The sequence below is a fragment of the Lemur catta genome, chromosome 6, assembly GCF_020740605.2.
Source record: "Lemur catta isolate mLemCat1 chromosome 6, mLemCat1.pri, whole genome shotgun sequence".
In the NCBI taxonomy this organism is placed as follows: Eukaryota; Metazoa; Chordata; class Mammalia; order Primates; family Lemuridae; genus Lemur; species Lemur catta.
In genome coordinates this window covers 93,234,793-93,257,988 of record NC_059133.1, presented here as the reverse complement: position 1 = coordinate 93,257,988, position 23,196 = coordinate 93,234,793, and the positions used below count along the sequence as shown (strand labels likewise).

Genomic DNA, 23,196 nt, shown 5'->3' with positions numbered 1-23,196 from the left:
TAACCTAATAGTGGTGTAAGTTAGTAGTATCTTGGAGTTAGTTGCCACCCGTAACTCACACATCTTTCATAATAATCATCAATGCCACATGGCAGCTTTCTTAACATGAAGACAGATTTTCAGCTGCATAATTTAGACCAAATAGGTGAAGCAGTGCAAGGTGAAACCCCAGGTTTACTAGTGTGCAGGTGGTAAGATACAGCAATAAGATCTGGGAGACTTCACCCTACTTAAGAGTCATGCCCTTGGATAAGTAATTTAATCTCTGTGCTTATTTCCTTTTCTGTTCAATGAGAGTAACAAGTTACTGTTATTCTCTGCACCTCATAGTTGTTGCAATGAGTGTGAGTGTATCCTTTAAAACAGTGGTCCCCAGCCTTTTTGGCACCAGGGACAGGTTTCATGGAAAACAATTTTTCTGGGGGTGGGGGATGGTTTCGGAGTGATTCAAGTGCATTTATTGTGTAGTCAAACCTCTCTGCTAATGATAATTTGCATTTGCAGCAGCTCCCCAGCCCTAGCATCACTGCCTCAGCTCCACCTCAGATCAGGCATTAGATTCTCATAAGGAGCATGCAACCTAGATCCCTCTCATGCTCAGTTTACAGTAGGGTTTGGGCTCCTCTGACAATCTAATGCAGCCGATGATCGGACAGGAGGCGGAGCTTATGCGGTGATGCGAGCAATGGGCAGTGCAATGGACTGCAGCTGTAAATGAAGCTCCCTGCTCAACCTCCTGCTATGTGGCCCAGTTCTTTTTTTTTTTCTTTTTTTGAGGCAGAGTCCCACTCTGTCACCCTGGCTAGAGTGCCATGGCATCAGCCTAGCTCACAGTAACCTCAAACTCCTGGGCTGAAGCGATCCTTCTGCCTCAGCCTCCCAAGTAGCTGGGACTACAGGCATGCGCCACCGTGCCCGGCTAATTTTTTCTATATATTTTTAGTTGTCCAGCTAATTTCTCTATTTTTTAGTAGAGACAGGGTCTCACTCTTGCTCAGGCTGGTTTCGAACTCCTGAGCTCAAACGATCCGCCCGCCTCAGCCTCCCAGACTGTTAGGATTACAGGCATGAGCCACCGCACCCGGTGGCCCAATTATTAATAGGCCACACACCATACTGGTCTGTGCCCCAGAGGTTGGGGACCATAGCTTTCCAAGAATGGATTCTGATTCTAATACTGGTAATGAAGTTAGGGCTGTCAGGGCCTTTTAAACAGTTGGTTAGAGTGGGAGAAAAAAAACAGTAAATATTCAGGGAGCCAAAAGCATTGGCATATTTGGTCATACATGATAAATTCATAGCTGTCACACTACATATTGAGACATGATCTCAGGTGCCCACACAAGATATCCAGGCCTAAATTGAGCATTACTTAACTATCCACATCCTACATAAGGAGCACTATAGGTCAGCAGTCCCAAGTGAACCACCAGTTCTCAGATATGGGAGCTTGGTCACGACTTTTTCAGTGCTTAAAGCAAGGTTTTTAATTCTCAGTAAGGTATCCTGGAAATTATCTAGTCCAATCCCTTCATTTAACAGTTGAAGCATCATGGCCAACATTGGTTGATGGTAGAGCCAGGGCTGAAGTCTGCATTTCCTGACCACATTCTGCTCCTCAGCTATTATAGCTATCTTGCATCGCCGATCAATCCTGCACCCCTTAACTGGTCATGGTTCCCACCACTGGACACCTCTGGTTTTAGGTGCCACAGGATAATGAACGTGCGTATGTACACACCTTGCCAAAGAGTTAGCACAGGGCCCTTCCACTGATGCTTAGGAAAGAGAGTAGTTCCTTTCAAGAGGCCGTGCTCCCGTTTGTTTCTACAGGAAACTCAGCTGTTTTGTTGACACATAGCTGAAACCTTGCTCTCACATATTTAGGCAATGCAAGCCCCATGACAATGTTTGTAGAAATCCTCATAAACCAGGATTTCACTTAAGAGGTAATGAACTGTACCCTTCACATGAAGGAATCACACGTGGAGGCTCATCGCACAAGCACTCATTTGTCACGCACACTCTGGAGCAAATCCTTAGTACTGACCCTGAACATCTCCCCACAGAGTCTTCCCCCATGCTCGCTCACATCAGTAGCTCCACTGTCTCTCATCCTTTTACATGAATTTATTTCTATACAATGTTCTAAAAACACCCCTTGGTTTGTACATAAGTTTTTTTCTTTTTTTCATTTTTAAATTGCTTTATAACAACTGGTTTCCTGATTTTTTTTTTAATTTCCTTTTCTCTGAAATCTGCCATGATTAAAAAAAAAAAAGACAAAAAGAAATAAAAATGCCGTGGCCAGAGGACAGGGTGGAGGAAAAAAGACAAAAATAAACATCAAATATGAAAATTCTCAGAGATAATACATTTATAAACACAGAAATGGTTACAACAAAGATGGCCGTGATGAGTGGGTATATATATATATTTATATATATATATTTATATATAAATCCGTGTCCGGCATCTGACCGTGGCACCTAGGGAGCTAAGTCCAGTCCTGGTGTTTGCCCTGAACTCTCCCTTCTCTGCCACACCCCTTGTTTTGGGGTTTCACAGAGAACAAAGCTCCCACAGCTCCTTGGGGTTTCGGTTGGGGAGGCTGAGAGTATAGGACCTTGGCTGGCAGAGAAGGTGGACAGAGGCTCCAAGGAAAACCATAAACCCCACTTCGAAGCCACGCTGAACACCTTGGGAATCTCTGGCCCCTTGGGGATCACGTCAGCCCTTGCACCCTTACAAATAAAAGGAGGTCTAATTCCTACCCAAATCTACCAGCGGTAGGTAGGAAGTGAATTGAGACCATGTAGAAGAATAAAATGGCTCTCAGGGGTTGGAGCACATTAGAAACCTCTGTTCTTTTGCAGGCAAGAACAGAACAGAAGGCTGGTTGCATTTAGGGCTCCCTTTTTCTGTAACCTGGGAGGGCCAGCCTCTAGTCTTCTATCAGCCCAAACTTTTGAGGATGTAGAGGCTAAGGACAGGGTAAGTGTCCACAGTGGACAAGTTTCTATGAGGTCACAGCAAATCCTTCCCTTGAGCACCAACCCCCAATTTTAAAAGCTTTGCTTGGGAAGGGAGGCTGCTGGATGACACCATCAGCTCAGTATTCCTTTGCCAATCAGGAGGGCTGAGGTTCCTTTGAAGAGGAGTTGAGAAGAAGGATGGTATCTTGAGAAGGAAAGCCATGCCTGAGGCCCAAGGAAATGGAGCCGAGGCTTGTCAAGGAAGAGGACTTTTCCCACCAAGAGTTGGAGAAAGGAGGGACCAGAACTTCTTTCTCCTCTTCCCAGTGGGTGGCAGCATGGATCTCTAAGAGCTGGCCAGGTGCTCCACCTGGATGGTGCTGGTGGTGACAGTGAGGCAGATGTCCTTATGATGCTCCGCCGTCTTATAGGGGGTCAGGTCAAAGGAACACTGGGGTGGAGGGTTGGGGTTGCTGTCCCCACCCCCTCCACCCTGGGGGGCTGCCCCAGGAGACTGGAAGTGTGGTGGCTGCTGCTGCTGCTGCTGCTGTTGCTGCTGCGACGCCTGGGAGGCCTGGGCCTGGGCCTGGGCCTGGGCTTGGGCTTGGGCCTGTGCCTGTGCCTGTGCCTGTGCCTGAGCTTGAGCCTGGGCCACTGCTGCCGCTGCTGCTGCTGCCTGCACTTGTTGCTGGAGATCAGGAGGGTTGTGTTTGCGCATATGTTTCATAAGGTATGTTTCCTGAGGGAGATGGTAAAAAGAAGGTGAGGGATGAAAGGTAAGGAAAACCAATTACTTGTAACTAGCAGCCTGGGTTCTAACTGTGCTGTAAAGACAGCAATGTTATACAGAGATATCCTGGAGCCAGGAGTAAGCATGACTTAAGTAGCACTTTCAGTGCTCACCACTGGGTAGAAAAGAGAGGGGGACCTTTAGAAGTCACTATGAACATTCAACAGGCAAAGGGATAAGCTGCCGTTTTTCTCAAAGATCTCCAAATGGGACTTTACAATCTCTTCTGGAGTCTAACGGAAAACACCTAACTGCAATCTTGCTCTCCTCAAAATTTCAAGTGGCTTTATTTTGTGTTTAAGTAGAATGAAGAATCATTGTTTACCAATCTCTATAGGCTTAGGGACCATAAATTACTCAGCTGTGGGTCTAATTAATTTCTGAATCTTTACTGGTATTGGTAAGTTGGAGTTAGGGAGGCAGGGTATTTGCTGCAACAGACCTTTATCCAGAAAGACGGGGTAAAGTGGATTATAGTCTTATAGGACTACCAGGAAGGAAAGAGAAGAAACCGAGCACTCACCGACGTATATGCCCGACTGCAGATAGTGCAGGTGTACACCTTGGCATGCTTCACCGTATGCGTAGATAGGTGCACCTCTAGTGAGGCTCCATCTGTGTACGCCCGATGACAGTTGTGGCACTTGAAGGGTTTATCTTTGTTGTGTTGCCGTCTGTGGGACTGAGAAAATTGGGAGAAACCAGGATGAGTGCATTGTATTCTGCCCACCTGCCCCCTTGACCTTTATGGAAAGCCCTGAGGTATCAGGTTTCCCAGCTTCTCTCTCCACCTGAAGGCAACAAAAGTTGCTTTGAATAGAACTTTAGAAGCTAGAGGATAAGGGAGGAAGTATACCTCACACAGCACATACCAAGATCCTGAAATTAGAATGACAGCTTATGGTCTCAGTAGTCCACTGGTTCTTTTGTTTTGTTTTGTTTTGTTTTTTGCTATCTCCAGGTAGATAGTATAGCCCAGCAACTCTTAAAGTAAGGCATGGGCATGTCTAGGGAACACTAAGACCTTTTCAGGGGTCCCGCGAGGACAAAACTCTTTTCAAACAAGACAGTGTTTGACATGGGTTTGAACTGCATGGGTTCACTTATACATGGATTTTCTTCTGCCTCTGCCCCCCCCCAGACAGACAGACCAGCCCCTCCTTTTCCTCCTCCTCCTCAGCCTACTCAACGTGAAGACCTTTATGATGATCCTCTTCCATTTAATGAATAGTAAATATATTTCTCCTTATGATTTTCTTAATTACATTTTCTTTTCTCTAGTTTACTGTAAGTATAATACATATACAAAAAAAAATAGTGTTTGCCTTTTTCACTCTCATCCTCTCATGACTGCACATGAATGTGATAATACAATAGATCATACACAGCAATGAGAATCTACTCTTCTTCTGTTAAGCCAGACATTAAAGACACTTGCAAAAATGTAATACAATGATACTCTTCTCATTTTTTCCGGAGGGTTTTAGAATATGTAACTTATGTTAACATACAATGGGTTTCTTATTGTTCTTTCTAAACAGATTACTAAATATTTTTCAGTTTCTCAGTTCCACAATATCGATGTACATAGATATTACCCATATAAACAAAAGCTCTTTAGGCTCTTTAATCATTTTTTTAATTTATTGATTGTTTTTTATTTTAGAAACAGGGTCTTGCTCTGTTGTCCAGGCTAGAGTGCAGTGGCATCATCATCATAGCTCACTGCAACGTCAAACTCTTTGACTCAAGTGATCCTCCTGCCTCAGCCTCTCATGTAGCTGGGACTATTGGCATGTGCCACCACGCCCAGCTCATATTTCTATTTTTGTAGAGATGGGGTCTTGTTCTTGCTCAGGCTGGTCTTGAACCCTGACCTCAAGCAAGCCGCCTGCCTTGGCCTCTTAAAGTGCTAGGATTACAGGGGTGAGCCACCATGCTAGGCCCCTTAATCATTTTTAAGAGTGTAGAGGAGCATGAAAAAGTCTGAGAATCACTATACTAGTCAAATGGCATCTTGATCCCAAGTCTCAGACTCAAATCTTATGTGGAGGGTGGAACATTTACCTGCAGATTGGAGAGTTGGGTGAAGGCTTTCTCACAGCCTGGGTGTGCACATTTGTATGGTCTATCACCAGTGTGGATTCTGCATGGGATTAGAAGAGAAGAAAGGGAAAGGACATCAGCAAGACCACTTGGGGATTGGCTCCTTAACAAACTTCAAGGCCAATCCTGCCCTAAGGAAGCACATCAGATGGGCCTCCAGGAGGCACCAGCCTTGGTTCCTCTCTGACATGGATCAGGTTGTAATGCCTTATATCTGGTCACCACGTGCATCACGCAGCTCAAGCTAAGCCTCCTCTCTGCTGGGGAGGAAGAACTGAGGCCTCAGCACCCAAGAAACAGGCAGTTCACAATTTGGCATACAAGTCAGCTCCTATAGTAACTATCCTAATCAACATTCAAAAGCATAAAGTAGACGCAATGGCAAGGAAAAAGAAAAACATACTTCCTCCTTGGCCTCACCCTACAGCCAGAAACTATCCCTCAGCCTTGTGTATCACCTCCAGAGAAAGTTATTAGTATCACAGAAAAGCAGAGTCACACTAATTGTGAGGAGTAGCGGTGATATTAATGGAAATGGACAGAAACTCCTAGGGGCCTTTCCCAGGCCAGCCCTCTAACGGCAGGAAATGCCTAGTATCAATTTGAACTCTTCCCGCAACACTTCAGGGCCCTCTGCTAAGATGAGCCAAGGACTTGAGGGTACACTGACACCTGCTCCTTATCAGGGAGTTCAGAACCATCTCTGTGACTAGGTGCTTTTCTGGATCCGTGGTATAAAATCCTGAAAACATCAAAGGACACGTCTCTTCTTTGTGAAGAAAGCCTGACTCCTCCTCTTCTCAAAGCACAATGTCTGATCACTTTAAGGTGGGAACATCACATCCACAAAGAGCTGGGTGAGATGGCCTATGCCAGCGTGTCTGAACTCTAGTCCAACTTGAGATACCACATGAGGGAGATGATCACTCTTCTAGTTGGCAGGTTCACTTCCTCCCAGTCACTCCAGATTCACAGGATAAACAGTGGGCATCCTTACGAAGTATGAGCATTTCATTTTGTTTGCTAGTTCTCTGTGAATATACAGGACATCTTTTGTTTTGTTCTCCATTCCTGGCATCCCTTGGAGCGTTGTTTGTTGCTGTGGGTGTCATCAGGCTGGTGCCCAGCTAATGTCTGATTATATCTCTTGTCCATAATTGGTGAGCTAAGGGCTAGAGGTATGGTCTTCTCTTATCAAATGCCTCTGCTTTGGCATCAAGGAGAAAATCTTGCAAGATGTTTGCATAGGTATCTTCAGGGAGGCAAATGAGGGAAAGAAAAGTTGTCTCTACTCCAAGTACATCTCTGCCTCCCATGGATCAGGGAATATCACAGTCATTTTATCTCCCTGACGTAGCTCTTGTCCCAGAAAGGCTTTCTTAGCGTCCACTGTGTCTCCAATGTTGTTGCTTGGTCTTCTTTCTCCCAGACGCCAGCCATGTTCTCCTCCAGCCATGTTCTCCTCCAGCCAGGTCTCTCCCCCGCCCCCCGCATGCGGGTTGTTTTGTGTGTCCGGGGCGGGGGTGGGGAGGGCATGCCAGCGGGGCGGGGTCAGTAGCCCGCCACTCTCCCTTACCGTGTGTGCTGCTGGAGGTGGGAGAGCTGGCGGAAGGCCTTCTGGCAGTACGAACAGTTGTAGGGCTTGGCCCCCGAGTGGATACGGAGGTGCTGGGCCAGGTAGGAGGTGTTGGCGAAGGTCTTGGAGCAGTGCGGGCACTTGTGGGGCTTGATGGTCTCCGTGTGCATCTTGGAGTGAATCCTGCCGGAGAGGAGAGGAGGGAAGGGGGGAGGAGGGAGCAGTTCGACACCAGGGGCTCAGCTCTCTGCTGGGTGAAATGATGTTGCTTGACGGATGAGAGAGCACCCCCTCCTCCCTCCTCCCAAACACAATCCAGCCTGGATAGGCTAATGAAGAGGATACCCAGATCTAGGTTGTTGTTGATCATAAGTCGGTGGCTAGAATGGCAGTGAGATGATGAAGAGCTGCAACCCATGGCTCCTGGTGACCGTGACCTTAGTCAGTCTCATCAACCCTCTGCTTTTTCCTAAGGTTATGCACTCACCAAAGACACCCTGCTTCCAAATAGTAATTTGAACAAAGACCAATATCGCCTGTTCCCCATGGACCTGAAGTTGAAAGCACACCTTGGTTCTGAACTGAAGCATATAGTAAAAGCAGGGCCTGCTCTGCAGAAGATTTCCAAACACAGACACAGAGAGAAACCACAAGAATTGTTCCACACTCTGGGATTGAAGACCACAGTTTTAGAGCCCCTCCCAAATCGCTAGGATATGCAATTAATGTCCACGTACAATAGCAGAGAATTGAGGCTATCAAAGGGCAAACGTGAAAGGGAAAAAACAATACATGTGGAGAGAGGAGTAGGTGCAAGCAACGTGGCCTTGGGGTTCATGGCCAGGTAGTGGGGTGAAACTGAGAGCAGCCTTACCGGGTGTGCTGCTGAAGGTGGGAGAGCTGGCGGAAGGATTTCTCACAGAAGTTACAACTGTAGGGCTTAGCCCCTGAGTGTATACGGATGTGCTGGGCCAGGTAGGAGCTGTTGGCGAAGGTCTTGGAACAATGTGGGCACTTGTGGGGCTTGGTCTCGGTGTGTGACTTGGAGTGGATCTGCATCTCCGACTTTGAGTAGAATGTCAGTGAGCACATCCGGCACCTGGGCCAAGTGAGGGCAGCGGTTAGAACCCTTCCCACCAAGAAGGCATGGCTGAACACGCCCCTCTACTTCTAAGAGAAGCCCACCCATCTGATCTCTCTACTATTCCAACTTAAGAGTAGAAGCTCTATTTTATTCATCTTTATAGCCTAAACTTCTACCACAATGCCCAGCACATTATAAATATTCAATAAATGTTTGCTGAATGACTGGACTCCCTAAGTGTGAAAAACAGGAATTCAACCAGATAAGTAAGAAAAATTTTGTGGGCTCTGGGCAGATGTGATTTTCACTGGGCCAGGAATATCAGTTAACTTCTGTTTTCCTTCTGCCTCTGACTTGATTTCAAACTGTCAAAGAACTCCTTTCCCTAGTTTTCCCACATATAAAGTACATCCCTTGGCATTTCTCAACCCCATAGATCAGTGGTCCCCAACCTTTTTGGCACCAGGGACAGGTTTCATGGAAGACAATTTTTCCATGGACCATTGGGGGAGAGGGCAGGAGGCGGAGACCAGGCAGTGATGGGAGCAATGGGGAACAGCTGTAAACACAGATGAAGCTTCGCTGACAATGAGGAACTGACTGGTTTCTCTCCTGTCTCCACAGATAATTTTCTTCCTCAGATTTCCCCCTACTACCTTTTTGTTTTTGTTTTTTATTAGGTAGTCAAACATAGCAGTGGGGAATTATATATCAGCTTTAGTGACACTAATGCTAATAAGTTCTGATAACCCACTACCATCAGACCAGTCCCTACTTCCTTTTTGGCAGTGATTCTCAGAGGGATGGGAGTGGGGAAGTACCAGAATTATTTGGAGGGGCTTTTCCAAACCATAATGTCTGGCCTCTACACCTCCCCGCCCCTCACCCCTTGGCAATCAAGTGAGAACCACTTTTGCAATGAGCCAAGGTAACTGTTGGCAGTGGGTTATATCCCTCAAGCATTTGAGAGAAAAAGGTTTGCAAAACACCTATCTTCCACGCTAAACCTTTCCACTCTCCTAGCACACGGAGCCAACATCAGCACTCTGGGTTGACATCTATAGCATTTGAATGTACTTTCATCACCTGAGTTGGTAATGGAAATCCTTCCTGCTCTGACACTGTTCTACATATCAAAGAAGGAAACCTCTGTGCAAGTTAAGCCACAACTATTCAGACTTTACTGGGTAAAAGCTACCTGTATGTGAGCTGGAACCCTGCCATTTTCGTAAACAACTCACCAGTGCACAATGTGAGGTACTAGGAAGGGCAATGGGCTAGAAGCCAGGCTACTAGAGCAAGTCCCTCTTCTTTGGGTTCTCCCTCGCTTATCTTTGTAAGAGGGGCTTAGGATGATGTGGGGTGATTGTTTCTGCACTTTTTTCATCTTGGGAGCATTTTTTAGAGAATAACTTGAGATAGATGAAGACTAAAATGAACACTGAGTTCCTCAGAGAAAACAATTATCATTGTTAGTTGAGGTATGGTCCCTATATTAATGCTTTTACTGAAATTCCAATCATTAACAATTTCCATTTCTCTAGTCACTTGGTAACTCTGAAGTTATCCATCCCTGGATGTTGTCTGAGACACCTAATCACTGCATGAGAGAAGGGAAGGTCTGTTTATAGTTAGCATAATCAAAAGGACATAGCCAATGGGAGTCTGGACACTGGGCTCTACTCAGAGTTCAGTTATAGGTTTGCTCATTAATCTAGACCTCAATTTTCTGGTCTGTAAAATGGAGAGATGAATTTTTGCCCCTAGAAAGGCCAGCAAACACCCAGGACAGTCAAAGGTAAGCCAAGTGTTCTCTAGTAGTAAAATTGTATTAATGTTAACAGCCTTTGTGCTAATGGATGAGCTCATGCTACTAAATGTTTCACTAAGACTGAGGCTACAAACTGGACACACTGTCACTCTAAGGAAAAACTGTATTAAGTTGCAAACTAACCTCTCTTGATTGCTAAAATTTCTCAGATTGGTAGAATGACGTGTTTATTTTAACACAAATAAAATCTCATTAGTTTGTGTGTGAAGAGTGTTCAACACATAACTGTGCCCTACACATGAAAGTTAATTATAAAAAAGAAAATAACCCTCTTCATCAATGTTTCCAATTAGATAAGAATATACAAAACTTAAATCCATGGATAGTGGGCTGGCAATAGAATGAGCTGTCTCAAAAGACAGTATAATAATGATGGGCCAGGTACAGTGGCTCATGCCTATAATCCCAGCACTTTGGGAGGCCAAGGCGGGAGGATCACTTGAGGCCAGGAGTTAGAGACCAGCCTGGGCAACATAGGCTAGGAGTTAGAGACCAGCGTGGGCAATATAGCGAGGCCCTAACTCTAACACACACAAAAAGATAGTATAATAAGAGTTGCCATTTGCTGTTGTGCCTGATAGTGCCAGGCTCTTGGTTAGGCACTTTAAACACATTTTTCCTACTCCTTGCAACAACCTGGCAAGTATTATCCCTGTTTTATAGGAAGGAACACAAAGGCTCAGAAAGTAATTTGCCAAGGGGCAGTTATTCACTATAAACCCACAATGCTAACCTACTTTAAAATTTCTGACACTGGAGGTATTCAAGCAGAGGATGGATAATCACCTGCCAGGTGAAGGGACTGACCTAGGTGACCATTAAAGTACTTCCAACCTGAAAATCCTATAAAGCCAAGTCAGAGTAAAAGTCCTCTAATGCAAGATGTTGGGTGGTTGGAAAGAAATTTAATTTAAGGGAATCATGGCAGTGGGCGATTAGTAGGGGATAGAAAAATCAACACCCCATATTACAGGTGTATTACTCCAGGGGGCACCACTCACGTCTAACACAATGAGAATGGTACCCCTTGGAAGCGTGCAATGCAATAGCCTTGATTACAATGACCACTTTGAATTATCATTCCATTTTTCTCCTAAGATGTTCAAAACAATTTCAAATACCCTGATTTTCCCTCAAAATATTTCCACAAGATAGGTGAGGGTATGACTGGTCATCCCATTTTATAGATGGGAACAAAGAGTTAAGTTGATTTGCCCAGAGTAACAGAACCCAATTTCCCCAATACCCAGTTCAAATTCTATTGCCCACTGGAATGGATATGGTTGACCCACACATGCATCAAAATAGGGATTCACTGTGATTAAAAAGATTCCTTTGGAACTTCAGAGTTCTGAGTTTCTGAAGAAATTCTGTTCACCTAGAATACAACTAGTCACCCTTAAATTTCAGAGTTCTCTTTAGTCACCTGGGTAATGGGTCTTTTAAGAATTCCAAAAACACTGAGGGTGTGCCAAGACCTATCGGACTTTCTTCCCAATGTATATTCACATTCCTTTTAATATACACAGTTTGGGAAGTCTAGAGATAAGCTTTAACATGGGTCCAAAACACAAACAAGTACAGAAACTTGGCAGAATGAGAGGACTCTGACCCACCAGAAGGGCTTCACAGGGTGAAAGAGGATACTCCTACTACTACAGCAACCAATTTTATATAGATGTATCTCCATGTCACAATGACCTCACTTTAAACAAACATATAAAAAATCCAGATTTCCACAAAATCAACTTTAAAGGGATTTTCATTTTATGAAATGATATATAAAAGAATGTCTTTAAATGAATCAAACTTGTCAGATACCTTTATAATATGATATGATGTAAACATTTTCCAGGAACACTTTTATTGTATAAAGTGGGGTACACCTGTAATAATAAAGCTCCAATGAACTTTCAGATTATGAGCTGGAATTCTGCAGTGCTCAATACTTTCTGCATAGCAACACTCTCCTCATTTTCACTTATAAAGAAGGATCTAAACACTCATGGCTACTCTCCACAACGGAACTGTACAACACAAATACAAATAAATGCTAAATCATGACTCTTTCTTATCTTTCTTTTCAAGTTCTCAACATTTCAAATCTTATCTGATATATACTCCCAACAAATGGGAGGCACAAACAGAATTCTCCCCATTTTACAGATGAGGAAACTGAGGCCCAGAGAGGGGAAAAGGACTTGCCCAGGGTCACACAGCAAGTTCGTGGTGGAGCCGGGAACTGAATCCATGAGCCCAAGGCTCTGTCCATTTCCTGTGCCGCAGTTCCCTTCGCTCCTAAAATGGGAACAACATTGCCCATCTCGGTACACTAAGGACAGAACCAGTCTCCCAGCCATGCACATCTGCCCCTGTCTGCATCAAAGCTGTGAGTGGTTATCCCACTCTGTATACTGGGACCAAACTCCCCAAACCCACTAGGGCACTTGACAGCTTTCAAGGGGATTAAAAGATGTTCAACTCTCAAAGGGCAAGGAGTTTATTTATGTTAATTATTTTTGTATAGTATCACATGCAAATATGTACATAATGCTTTTTGGTAATGGGCAACTTAGAGGAAGTGGAGGATCAAAATGACTTTCCTGAATTAGAAAGTAAGCAGTCATTCTATAAGCATATATTCCAAAGGGGGAGGTATCCTATTCCTCCCACCTTCTTACATAGGCCCCTCCCATCATCCCAACCATGCAGGGTCAGGCAGGCTCAGTGCTCTGATATGGCCCGAGAACCGGTGGATACCACACAGCTTAGGTTAGGTGCTTACCAGAAAGGTTTCTTGGAAAAATAGGAATCGAAAATGTAGAAAGTAAAAAGGAGCTGCAGACAGAGTCTCAAACCCAATCCAAAGCCTTATTATAAGAGAAAAACTCTCTACTCTGTCATGCAAAAATAAGTCAATGCTAATGACCCCCAAAATTAGGGTGGGTCTGCATACCAAGGAAAGAGGCACTGGAGGAGTGCCAGCAGCTCTGTCTTGCTGCCCCACGACAGAACACCTGCCATGCAAGTGCCTCTGAGGTAGGAAGCTGTCAAGAGTATAGCGCCTGACTGGGGCAGTATACCAAGAGGACAGGGGAGCCGAGACAGCGATCCTCACCCCATCCTGCCCCTGGCTCTGAGTCTTACCTGTAGGTCTTGCTGTCTTTTTGATGGTCATCGTCATCCTCAGGGGAGAGGACATAAGGGTCATTCATCTCAGGCAGCCCTGACTCCAGCATCCGCTTCTTCTTTCGACCCCGCGGGGGTTTAGGAGCCACACTGCCACCTCCACCACCACCTCCGCCTCCTTCCTCTGTTAGGGTCGATGCTACCTTCTTGGAGAGGTCGGGGACCACCTGCAGGGCTTGTGAGCCAGGGGGAAGAGCTGAGACAATCATGGGAGCCGAAATGGGGAAGGTCTGAGCTGATGTGGCTGTGGTCACAAGAGAGCCTGAGGGGGACGTGATTACCAAACCTGGACCTAGGATTGGGAGAAAAAGGAGATGGTGTCATGTTGTTCAGTCCTGATCCTAATCCTATCTCATTTCATCCCACCCCCCAGATAATCTAATTAACCCATCGCCACCACCCCCCAATCCAGAGTATACAGGAAGCCCCAAACCCTGTAAAAAAAATAATGGTCTCCTAACCCCTGTCCCCACCCCCCCAGTAACAGTGAGATTTACCCCTTGATTGACTCCCTTCTCTTCTCCACCTCTGAGAACAGGAGACTCCTTGATTCAGAGAAGGAAAGAATGTCACCTCCTCAAAGGCAGGGACCGCATCTTCTACTTCTTTGTATCCCCCACAATGCCCAGCACATTGCTAGGCACACAGTAAGCACTTAATAAAAATTTGATTGAGTAATCAAACACATAACCCACTCCCCATGTTCTTGGAGCCCTCCAGCCTGGGGTACTGATCATGGAAGATCAACACCTCAGATTGGAGAGGTGCAGAGTTGCTCACCAGCAGTCATCAGTCCTGTAGATGGCACAGGGACCACCGTGATATTCTGGGTGACAGAAGCCTGGCTATGTGGGGTCAGCTGGTCTGATTTGGATTCTGTGTCCATACTGATGCCTGAGGGCAGGGACACTGAGGCAGGCACTGTCAGCAAGGTGGGGTAGTGAGGTGGCGCCAGCCCACAGCCCTTCTCTGGCAACAGCTGATCCTTCATCTTGTTGATGAACATTGTATTCTCAATCTAAAACAAAAGGAAGCGGAAAGGGAGTGCCCTCTTCAGACTGAGAGAGTCTGATTTTTTCAGTTCCTAAGCATTTTCAGCATCTATCTTTCTCTACAGAGATCAACTTTGGGCTTTCAGAGAGAAGCCAAGACAGAAACACTATTAATTCTCAGTGATAGGGGACCCAGTGAACACCATGTGGTTTCTCCTGCTTCAGTCTCCACAGTAATAGAACTTACTACTCAGTAATAGCACTTATTACTCAGAGTTGAAAAAAGTAAACAATGAGGGACAGCAAAAAAGCAACACCACTTACCTGTCCTGAGACTGTGGGGATAGAAGGCCAGAAGTACGGGTTAGAATTGAAGTGAGATTCTTCCATTCTACCTGAAGAAAGAATGAAATCACACGCTCAGGAATAAATCTGAAAAAGCTTAGCAATGGAGACGGTGAGGTGAGTGCTTCCTATCTCCTCTTTGGCACCTGGCCACATGGCTGGGAACTGGCAGGTGAGACCTTAACGTCCAGCACATTAGCTCCCTTGGTCAAAGCCATGTAGCACTGTATCCCTAGCCTACAGACTAGCCTACTCAATGCTTGCGAAAGAACTTGTACATACCTCATTTGCCCACAGAATGTTTTCCATGCCCCAAAGAAAAAGAATCGTATTACTTTCCTTTATTGACAAGAAGAGAAACTGAGGTCATGAGAGGGGAAGACGTGTGTCCAAGGTCACACAAAGCAGCACATCACTGACAGGCTTGAAAATAGCCAGGGTACCTATCACTACTCCTCTTTTCCCTCATCCTTCACATCCATCTTCCTTGAAAAAATTTCAAGAGTTCCTATCAAGATGTCTACAGTTCTATGCAGCTTGAAATGGTTCCAGGCCAGAATACAAAACGTGCAAGGTAATTTAAAAAATGAAATCAGCAGGAATCAAAATCAAGATTTTTTTTTGAGTACCAGTTGATATCTGGCGACCATGCCTCACTGATCCCACCAAGGTCTATGAACATCCATGGTGCTGAATGGGGTACCATACACACTGGGCTGAGCAGTGAGAACCAAGGAATTGCCAGTTTGAAAAAGAGTTCCATCACATCTGTAATCCTAGCACTTTGGAAGCCTGAGGTGGACAGATCACTTGAGGCCAGGAGCTGGAGACCAGCCTGAGCGAGAGACCTCATCTCTACAAAAAATAGAAAAATAAGCCGGGCATCATGGCTCACACCTGTAGCCCCAGCTGCTCTGGAGGCTGAGGCAGCAGGATCGCTAGAGCCCAGGAGTTTGAAGCTGCAGTGAGTTGTGATGACAACACTGCACTCCAGCTCAGACAACAGAGCAAGATTGTGTTTCAATAAACAAATAAAAAAAGAGTTCTGGTACCTACAGTAGTAGGCTAGATTTCCAAAGGGATTCAAAATAGGGACAATGGCAGACCAGAAAACATACACAGTACTAGACTCTTGCTTTGTATTTCTCAAACACTATGCTTCCAAGAGTTCCAGTTCTTCTCTGTATGTGGATGATAATTAAGCTTAAAACTTTGTGAGTGAGGAATGAATAAGAATAAAAGTAATCTCTCAGAATCACGCTGCCATGACATAGATGGGTACAGAGTGCAGGCATCCCACCACTGACTGTAAAACTCTGATCACTTCTCATAGCAAGGTTTAACTGGCAGGATGCTGGTCAAGAGTACCTTCCCAAAATCTTGGAATAGGAAAGACCCAGCCCCAAAAAAGGCAAGTGAGAAGACAGTATGAGGCTGCTGCAATGGGAAAATGGTGAACAGCAGGAAATAACATTATTACCATGCTGCTACTCTGAGACAAAAGCAACCAAGTTTCAGCAGGGGAAGACCTGTGACATATAGCCAACTCAGACCCACTGAGGATATGCTGGAGACAGATACCAGAGATACGAAGAGCTAGAGGGTAGGCTGGGCACAGAAACTGGGTTTCAGGTAGTGATTAAGGAAATTAGGAAAGACCTTCAACAAAGGAGTCAAAATTGAAAACTGCTCTAAACGTACGTCTGTTCCTTGTCCTTTTCTAGAAGGCTCATCACACTTTTTGCTCTACTAAACAGCAACCTCAATTTTCATAAAACCTATAAAGGGAAGAACCAAATTTCAGCCTACTTTTTCTCATTAAGTACCAAAAGAGTAGAATGCACCAAATCTGTGACTACAACAGCTTCACACAAATAAGGCTATTAAATGACTGAGGACCAAGCACAGGCAAATTCTGTTCTCTGAATTCTAAAACACAGTCAAACTAACCAGTTTCTGATATAGGTGCTAACTTGGTCCTTCCAGTCCTAGTTTATAAAGTAGTCTCAGGTCATCCTCAGGCAACAGAATCAAGAAACAATCAGATCACAGTTTAAGGGGATCCAACCTTGCCAAACTTTTTGGGAGGCAATGATCACATTTTCTTCATTTGTATCTTACAACTAACATAGAACCCATCACCTAAAAAGCAATTATATATTTAATGAATTGAACAATAGTAGACTCTATACATATAGATTTTGAAAACCATGCTAGGGACTCACACCTTAACTCACAACCCTTATCTATGTAAACTTCTAGCTGAGAGAAGTGAAACAGACAAGAGATAAGAGTGGTGATGGATTCTGCAGTCATATACACACACAAAAGAGTGGTGATGGATAGTGGGAATGAAGTAGAGTATTAGACAGGAAAGTAAAAGAAAGGAAGGTCCAATATATAATTTCCCCCTAAAGAATTAAGGAAGTAAATGCATTATGGATGTGAAAATTTACAAGGGAGGAACTGAGAGTCTGAAAATTAGAATGTCCTCATATAGGATTTCTGTGAAAAGGTCCCTTTCTCCCCACAAAAAGATTACATCCATTCATATTGTCCTACAAGTGGCTCAGGTGAAGCAGAGTTTCTGAGGGTATCCCTGTAAGTTTTTAAAAAGAGGACATACAAAATGATGTGCTAGGGCTGCGTGCAGTGGCTCATGCCTATAATCCCAGCACTTTGGGAAGCCAAGGCAGAAAGATCACTTGAGGCCAAGAGTTCAAGACCAGTAGAAAAATTAGCAAATGTGGTAGTGTGCGCTTGTAGTCCCAGCTACTCAAGAGACAGAGGGAGGAGGATTGATTGAGCCAAGGAGTTTGAGGTTGCAGTGAGCTATGATCACATCATTGCACTGTAGCCTGGGCAACAGAGCGAGACTCTGTCTTTAAAAAAAAATGTTATGGACAATATCACCATTAACATTTATTAAGTGTGACTGTATTCAAGGTAGTGTTCTAAGTACTTTGCAATTCTTGTATCATTTACTCCCCACAACTATTCTACCATAGGCACTGTAACCCCCATTTTCAAATGAGAAAATTGGAGGCACAGAGTCAAACAGTAAATAGCAGAGCAGGGATCTGAACCCAGGCACCAAAGAGCAAATTAAGGAAAGAGGTTCTACAAAGGACCAAAACCATATAACTGAAGTACACACTCTCTGATGTTGTGGCTTGATCCAGAAATTAAAATTTAGAATAATTCCAGGAATGAACTACATATTTTTCGGGTAGTTCTCAATAAATGTTTTCAATATGAAGTTTTTGAAAACAGCAAAATGACATGCAGTTCAGGTCATATTCTGTTCTCATCCTGTGAAACCTCACTTGGCTACCAAGATAACTGATTTCAAAATGATGGAGTCTGAATAAAGAGGCCAGAATTTCCAAGGGAAAATAAATAAAAGCCCCCTCCACTTACCTGGATACCCAGTCTATTGCTCTGCTTTGGTTCTTAAGAGAAGCTGAAGGTCAGAACCACAGCTGGTCCTGGATCAAGATAATATATGTGTCTTACAGGCTTGTGATAAATAGGTCAGCCCAAAAAGGGGCACATAGAGAGTACTGCTCATCCAACTATAATGCAACATTTACCTCCAAAATGACACCTGAGAAATGCTATGCCACTGTTCTACTAAAGAGGCTGACTTTGTAAATGGCGCCCCCTGGAGTTGTGTAACAAGGTGCCCTGGTGCCAGATCACTCAAATACCTGTTAACTGTGCATTCACCACTTCATCTTTCATGGAGGAAATTTCACCAAACCATCCCAACATCCAAGCAAGGACATATTAACATTCTATTGACCCTGAAAAAGCCCATTACTATTATAGGGAAAACTACATAGAGAGTGCCCGTTTTGATAATTATGACAAGAAAAGAAAAGAAAAGAAAAGAAAAGAAAAGAAAAGAAAAGAAAAGAAAAGAAAAGAAAAGAAAAGAAAAAAAGAAGAGTTGGTTTGGTTTCCCCTAGACTTGGAAGGAAGAGGAAGACTTCTATTATAGCCCTAAAGAGCAGAAAACAAAAAATATAATAGATGGAGAGAAGACAGGCAGATTGAAAATCTGGGTTCTAATTTTAACTGTACTACTGCAGCAAGCCTCAACTATTGTGTTAACAAGAAGAGAGGTTTACTATAATTAAGTTGGACAGTACTTTTCTTTCAAGAGGTTCAAGGAATGACAAATTCCTTCTCTAGTCTCAAAAGAAATCTCAGAAGCACTAGAGAGGTGAAGAAGAGAGATACTATTAAGTAACAGCCTTGAAACACATAGTAGGACTTGAACTCTTGCACCAAAGCTTTGTCCATCTGACCACAGGCTTCCATAATGGTACTAACCAGCCAAGGATAAAAGTGTCACAGCCTATAACATGTTGTTTTGGCAGATACAGTGAAGAACACTACCTTTTTACCAGAACTTACTAATTACAACCAACCTTTAGAAAATCATGAAATACTCATACCCATCAAGTTCAGTAGCTAGAGAATGGACCTAGGAATCAAGACTTGTGGATTCTAATTCTAGGTCCTACATCAGTTGAAGACTCTGAATAGTTACTCTACTAGGTTTGTATTAATCTTACAATAGAGGGTGGAAGAGGATGAACCCTTTACGGTAAGGCATATGGTGATGGAGGCTGCACAACAAAGAGAAAGAATAAGATGCTCAAAGTCTTCCTGAAAGGAAAATACTTAGAGAAATACTTCCTGGTGATGAGGACTATTAGTGACAATTAGTGAAAATTCATTAAGACCACATAATTACAAAAGGACTACCCAAAAGTAATGGATCTATAGCCTCCAGCTTAGTAGTCTACAAGAAGCATCAAACAGAAAAGATGTGAAAAACAATCAACTTTCAACTACCGAAAGAACTTAAACACTACTGAGAGAAACAGTTCTAAAATGCACAATTGCAGAAAGCTTGCAATATTACCTGAGGACTTGAAATGTAGAAACACAAACAAACATTTTTTTCTCAATAAGGAAACAAAATCTCTTTCTCTCAGGTTCTGAAGACATTCAAGAAAGGCCATCTGAATAGGATTTGGGACCCTCCTAACTACTATCCATGAACTCTTCCAAGTTCAAAATAACTCAGAACAGGTTTACCCCAATTCTACTGGGAAAGACCATCATACCATATACAAATAGACCAAACAGGACCACTACTACCATATACAAATAGACCAAACAGGACCACTACTACCATGCAGCTGGCAATCTGGGCCAGCAGCTTCTACTCTGGGCATCACTTGACCACTGTCCCCTGTGGAAGAGACAATGTTGTGGTTCTTCGTGCCCTGCCTGTTCTACTATAAATGATGGATTTGGGAAGTCTGAGGGCAAAAAAACAATATTAAATAAATAAAGCTGGAGAAGGAATTATGTACCTAATATTTAATCATCAACTTGGCTTAGAAACCTACAGAGAATAAATACTATAAACCAGCCTAGAATTGGTCCTTAAAAGATACCACTAAGGATCATAAACTCTGAATTCAAACTCTTTTGGGTCCATACACTCTCATTTTCAGGCTACCTAAAATTCTATCACCATCAGGCCTTATATTGTGAATTCTTCCAGAACTACTTCAGTACCTACTCCATACAGTTTCATCCACTTTACCCCAAACTACCAATAAGCAGTTTTTTTTTCCTCCTGAAAACTTCACCCTGCCACACCAAATTCAAATAACCCTGTGTCAGGGATTCTAGTCACTTAACAGATCCACATCAAACACTCCACTGGAATATTAAGGATAGGAACCCCACTCTAAACTCAGCTCTGTTCCAAATACAGGAAAGCAATTCCATAAGCTATGCCATAAAGACCATATTGGCAATTAGGGCCCATGTGTCCCCAGAGCAGAATAAATTTCTCCTTTGGAGGCAATGCAACACTATTCAGTGGTTTCACTTGAGCATTTCACATGTCATTCCTTATGAGTGCTAGTGGGAATTGAAGGTGACAGGGTACAAATTTTTACAAATCAACTTCCTGAGTACCCTCAAGAGATAATAGGAAAAGGCTCATTTTTCTCCCACAGCAAACACCAATATTACAAATGCTATTACTTGAAGTATTCTGTCACACTGTCAAAAAAAAAAAAAAAAACCCATTTGACTGTGACCCTTTCTCCCCAAAAACCAGAAAAGCCATTAACCCCAAATTGTCTTACCCTCTCTCTCTCTTCCTCCTGTCGTCTTATTCTTTCTCCTTTCCAGGGCTCCTGAACTTTCTGTAAACAAATTGTCTAGGTTACAGGAGCCAGTAAGGGTGCAGCCACCAGATTGCTGTGGAGAACCTCAGAAATTCTTTGACTGTCAGCAGTCACTCTGGAAGGCAGGCAGACCCCCAACCAACAATCCAAAGATGGAAGGATATAATAACGGGAGTCTAGTGCCACCCTCTATGTGGATATAAGGGAAATAAATCCACTTCCCAGAAACTAAGATGAACTCTATCACCAGCCTTTGGGTTCCACTCCTAGGCTCAGCCACTGGTTCTTCTTCCTTCCCAGGCCACAGGTAACCAGGGGTCAGATAACAGAAGAGTTGGAAAAGAAAGAGGGTCTCTGCCCCTGAGGAGTGGCTTCAGAAGGCAAAGCTGAGGGCTGAGGGGGATGCACAAGCCATTGTGTCAGGCACAGTGCCAGTTCAGGCCCGGCTACTTCCTCTAGCCTCCCCCCTACTTCTTAGAGGACTTCACCCCCTGCCTACCTAAGGCCTTGTGCCAAGAAGTACCTCCCTCAGCCTGCACAGTGGTCTATCTATTGGAGAACCCTGTTGTGCCCCCAAAACCTTCACTCCCTGAGACCGCCCCCGGTAGCCTTCTCCTGATGTTGCCCCCCACTCCTTCCTCAAAGACCCTTCCTTGGGACGTCCCTCCTTCCCCTCCAGGGAGCTGAACTCTGCCACCCACCCGACAGGCACCCGCCCCCTAAACCCCCCCATTCCTCCCCATCGCCCGCTCCTCCACAACCACTTCCGGTTCCGGGACGGACACACATACAGTCACACCGTGGACCCCCCCTCCCCGCCCCCCCAAGGAAAAGGGGAGAGGGGAGGAGCAGGGAGCTTGGCGCGCGCCGGCTGCAGAGGCGCGAGACTCACCCGGCGGCGACGGCTGCGGCGGCGCCAGAGCCTGAGCCAGAGCGCGGGAGGGGCGGCGTTTGCTGGGAAAGGAGGGAGCCGAGTGGGGCGGGAGGGGGCGAGGGAGGGGAGAGCGCAAGGCGGAGCGCGCGGGCACGCACTTCGGGCGCGAGACGAAGCCACACGCTCACACGCACGGAATGCGCGCGCGACACCCGCAGGGCGGGGGCGCGAGGCAGTGGGTGGCCCCCCTCCCTCTCCCTCCCCCTCCCCCAACACTCACCCGGAAGTGGTGCTGCGGCTCGTGCTCCGGAGAACCCCAATTCCCCCACGCCCCCTCCCTCCCTCCCTCCCCCCTACAGGCTCCGAGGAGAGCTCTGCGGAGAGAAGGCGGGAGCGCCGGAAACGAAAGGGGGGAGGGAGGGAAATAGCAATGTGGGGGGGCGGTAACGGAGAAAGAGGGGAGCGCAAAGGCCGAGTCACTTCCGGGAGTAGCTAGAACACCTCCGGCGCTGCTAGCGCTCCAGAATATTCAGGGCAGAAGTTACGACAAGTAGGGGCGGAAGTAGCTTCTGCCCAGGGACACAGTGAAACCCTCTGTGGATGTGACGCCATAGCGGAAGTGAAGGCGGGTTCTGTTAAGGGCAAAAGCTGGTCTTTGAGAAGTGCGGCACCCGGCTTCCGGAAGGGACTTCTGGGGAGGGGGAGGGTGGAAACGTGACAAGTTCATGATTTATGCATCAAGGTACGAGGGGTGTTGTGGATGGTTAAAAGACCAGGGTCCCGTTTCCTTTCCCTCTGGATAGACTAGGCTGATGTAAGAAGTTGCCATCATTTTTTCTTACGCTCTCAAGAATGTCCCGATGCTTTGAAAATGCAGGAAAGGATACGGATGGACCTCTTCCAGCCATCAAAATCCGACCCATCCTCCTTTCTGACCACACCCCTTACTCTAGGTTTGGTCTTGTTGCCCTTACCCACATCTCTATCCTCTTGCCCTCCTTTACTTTTAAATATAGCACTCATCACTACCTGATATATTGTTTGTTGTTTGCCTCTTCCCACTAAAATATCGGCTTTATGAGGGCAATGACTTTGAATTGTTTGCTGCTGTATCCTCAGGTCCTGGCACTTAGTAAGCAGTCAGTAAACGTTTGTTGCATAAGTGAACTACAATTGATTATGAACACCTAATATGAACTCTTTCAGGAAG

The 23,196-nt window shown here is 45.0% G+C and overlaps 1 protein-coding gene across 17 annotated transcripts; it reads right to left on the bottom strand.

Annotated features, from left to right (window-relative positions):
- Positions 1-2,115: 2,115 nt before the first annotated feature.
- Positions 2,116-22,481, bottom strand: ZNF384 (zinc finger protein 384). Of its 17 annotated transcripts, none has more exons than XM_045554476.1 (12): positions 22,005-22,481; positions 21,071-21,130; positions 14,868-14,938; positions 14,332-14,569; positions 14,049-14,096; positions 13,510-13,843; positions 12,568-12,660; positions 8,322-8,546; positions 7,448-7,630; positions 5,833-5,911; positions 4,289-4,447; positions 2,116-3,714 (listed from the first exon to the last, which is right to left on the bottom strand). In XM_045554476.1, the coding sequence occupies exons 3-12, from the start codon at positions 14,931-14,933 to the stop codon at positions 3,322-3,324; spliced, it is 1,818 nt and encodes a 605-aa protein (XP_045410432.1). In that variant the 5' UTR covers positions 14,934-14,938; positions 21,071-21,130; positions 22,005-22,481; the 3' UTR covers positions 2,116-3,321. The 17 variants fall into 17 exon arrangements, with proteins under 17 accessions (XP_045410432.1, XP_045410434.1, XP_045410433.1 ...); XM_045554478.1 differs by lacking the exon at positions 22,005-22,481 and adding an exon at positions 18,309-18,376 and having other exon boundaries at positions 21,071-21,955; XM_045554477.1 differs by lacking the exon at positions 22,005-22,481 and adding an exon at positions 21,612-21,910 and having other exon boundaries at positions 21,071-21,505.
- Between the last annotated feature and the right edge of the window lie 715 nt (positions 22,482-23,196).